This window comes from Asparagus officinalis, chromosome 5, assembly GCF_001876935.1.
Source record: "Asparagus officinalis chromosome 5, Aspof.V1, whole genome shotgun sequence".
In the NCBI taxonomy this organism is placed as follows: Eukaryota; Viridiplantae; Streptophyta; class Magnoliopsida; order Asparagales; family Asparagaceae; genus Asparagus; species Asparagus officinalis.
Genome location: NC_033798.1, coordinates 107,685,483 through 107,689,074, shown reverse-complemented (window position 1 = coordinate 107,689,074; position 3,592 = coordinate 107,685,483). Strand labels below are relative to the sequence as shown.

At 31.5% G+C, this 3,592-nt stretch overlaps 1 protein-coding gene across 1 annotated transcript; it reads left to right on the top strand.

Moving 5' to 3' along the window:
- Nucleotides 2,570–3,193, top strand: LOC109840070. The gene has a single exon (XM_020408570.1). The coding sequence runs from the start codon at nucleotides 2,668–2,670 to the stop codon at nucleotides 3,133–3,135; it is 468 nt and encodes a 155-aa protein (XP_020264159.1). The 5' UTR covers nucleotides 2,570–2,667; the 3' UTR covers nucleotides 3,136–3,193.

The window sequence follows — 3,592 nt, the reverse complement described above, 5'->3', positions numbered from 1 at the left end:
ATTTCAACTTAAGATAAGGGGTGATGCCCAATCTTTCGCGTTATAGTCTTAAAGAGCGGTGGTTACTTAATTAAGGTCCGATGAACATTCTCGGTGAATAGCTCAGAACCCTCCCACTAATCTTGCACTTTCCTGGCTAGTTTAATTATTACAAGTATAAATATAGAGAATCTTTTAACTATATCAAGTTTGATTACGGTAAAATATTTATGAAATCGTCCGTAGCCCTCCATCATTTCAGTTGAATACTACTAAGCTAATAAATACTTTGTTTGTTGGCTATCGTCAAGGCAATACTATTCTATGGCTAAGTATTATTCATCTGTATATAAGATATAAGGATAGCTTAAATTGGTTATGCGATTTTGTTGGCTTTCCTCAAGAGTTTGCATAAGTTAAATTTAAGCCAGTCAAGAAATGATGGGTCCAAACTTGACTAGTTTTTATGATTTGTTGGCTATCGTCAAGGTCATAAAAGACTAGGGGTAAAATCATATCAAGAATTATAAGAGTGTAAAAGACAAAAGTTGTCTACCAATTATTGAGTGTATCAATTTGTTGGCTTTCGTTAAGGTTGATACATTCAATGATAATTGGATCTTGATCCCACTTGAAAACAAGGGGTTGTTTTCCGATCACCTCTTATAAGGTTTTGAGGGACTTGAAAAATAGTGGGAGGCATAACTTAGATAAAAATAAACCAAATCTATTTTATGTATTGAACATCTGCTAAAATAATTTTTTCTCTCTCTTTCAGGCCATTATGTCTGGCTTAAAAATCATATCACAACAGAACAAATTAACCGATCCTAATTTCATAGACTAGTTGAGTAATGTTAAAGGAAACTACCCAGAATTCTTAGCCTCACACATCAAGAATAAGCAAGTTGTTGCTTCATTTTCAGGTGTGTTTGTTACTCAGAATTGTTTTTCTATAAATCCTACATCTTGGGTATTAGATACCGAATCAGGATCTCACATCTGTAAATTGTTACAAGGATTGATATAATACATTATTTTATTTATATAATATAATATCAATATTAATACTATATATAATAATTAATATAATATAATATCAATATATTTAATATAATATTTAAATAATATTATATTTAATATAATACATTATTTTATTTAAACAAAAATATAATATGTTATACAATAATTACTAATTAACATTGTATTTGTATGCTACATTATATAATAATTGATATAATATATGAATAATATATTTAATATAATGTTTTCATAATATATTGTTTAATTTAATATATTATAATATAGTATTATAGGATATAATGTACTTTATAAAGTATTATAATATTTTACTTTATTCAATGTAATATTATAATTACTATTATATAATATTATAATAAATACGTTATATTATAATTACTATTATATAATATTATTAATATATATTATTAAATTATGTTATTAAAATATTAATATATTTTATATTTTATATATCATATCATATATTTATAATATAATTAGCATGTATTAGTTAAGTAATACAAAAATATTTTAAAATTATTCCAATTGCCTTCAAAGTGGAACAACATTGTTTCAATATGGAGGATGGGGTAATTTTGGGGTAATTATGAGGAAGGGGTGGAGGGGATCTTTATATAGTTGGTGTAATTTAGGGGAAGGTGGAGTATTTGTCCCCCAATTACCCCAACAAACCAATAACACCACAAAGTTGACTCCAGTTCCAATTACCCTAATGAATAACACCAAAAAATGATGTTTTAAAAATTATTCTATTATCCCCTAAATTACACCAATGAATAACCCTCCTGAGAGAAGACTATGAGTGACATGTACTCCTCTTAGCTAATGAAGGCCAGTGTGGCTTTTCATTAGCTGGTGATAGCTAGAGAAGCCATGAAATTATCAAATGGTGATATCTTATTAGCATCATCATCATTTTTTAAAGCGAATCGTCATCATTATTATTGTAGTCCAATATAGTAATTTTTCCAATGTACGACATGAGTAAAAAATATCATCACGAAACAACTTGGCAATATATAACAATAACATTTTTCTTCCATAAAATATGGCAATATAAGAAAATATTAATGGGTATCCTTGATAAGGAGGGAATTTTTCTTCTTGTCAATGATGTGACACAATCTCCACCATGTGAAGAAGAGAGAATAAAGTAGGAGAGAATTTCACATGATAGATATTGTTCCACATCATTGTCAAGGAGGGAATCCCCCTCACTGTCAAGGATACACATTAATCTCATATAAAAATAACACTATTCTTCCATAAAATATTAGCACTTCTCTTTTTAACCAATATGTCTATTTTATTTTGAACCATGATCTCTATCGAGCTTGTTAATCACTCGCATCCTTTTTTTTTTAATTATTTTAAATCTGTTTGTAAATTGTAACATTAAACATTTGACACTGTTTGTAATATTTTTAATGTCGCATTAAATAGACTTTTCAACATTTCTATCAATAAGAAATTTAAAAAAAATAAAAAATACGATCAGATTCCCCTATTTAAAATCCCCATAATCACATCCATATCCATTTCTCCCCTCTATAAGTACCAGTTACTCCCTCATCCGCCTCCTCACTCAAACCACTCCCTCCTCATTTTCTCTCTACCAAACAGTTTATCATAAAAACCCCTAACAAAATGGAAATTGCAAAACTCTCCAAAGCCCCGCAAAAGCCCGTAGCCAAGCGACTATGGCACATAATACGCGCAGTCTACTACATGCTCTACAAGGGCATCTCAAAGCACAACAAGCTCATCATCGACCTCGACTCCCGTCTCCTCTTCTGCCGGCATGCGGACCCCACGAAATCCTTCTACGTCCCCCGAGAAGTCGAGTTCAGCTGCAGGAACACTCCAATATTTTTCCAAAGAAAGAAGATGAAGCGTTATGAGAGCGCTAAGGAAATCGCAAGAGCGTTCGAGATGCTAGACAACGAGGAAGTTCATGAGGACAGTTTTTGTTTTCATGGGCCGAGTTTGAGCCCGATAGTTTTGAAGGAGGAGATGATGGAGGGAGAGAATGTGGATGAAGAAGCTGAGGATTTCATTCGCAGGTTTTATCAGCAGTTGAGGTCTCAGCAGGAGCCGTTGCTCGGTCGAGCTTGATATGAGATTGCTGCCGGGGGTTGGATTTGCAAATAAATAATCGTTTGGTGCTTTTCCGTGTCCTTTATTTTTGTTGTTGTGCTGTTAATTATATTGTCATGTCTTTGATTTCACTCCATCAGGCTTGTTATGCACTGTTTATCCACCTAGGATGAGAAATATAGGCTGAATTTTGGGCATCATAGATGGAGTTTTTTGCTTATTTTCCCACTATTGACGACTGTTGAGGCACAAGTGGATCGGTTATGCTATTTATCATATTAATATGTACATACACATTGTGTAGAAGAATATTATTGTAGCCTATATCCTTCAAAATGAAATATGAATACGGATGGGATATATACGTCAACAATATGTATACATAGAAACAAAATGGATGTGAATGAAATATATAAGATTGAAAAATATATATGCCATTTGGTATAAGAATTGTCGAAATTAATCAAAATTTGCC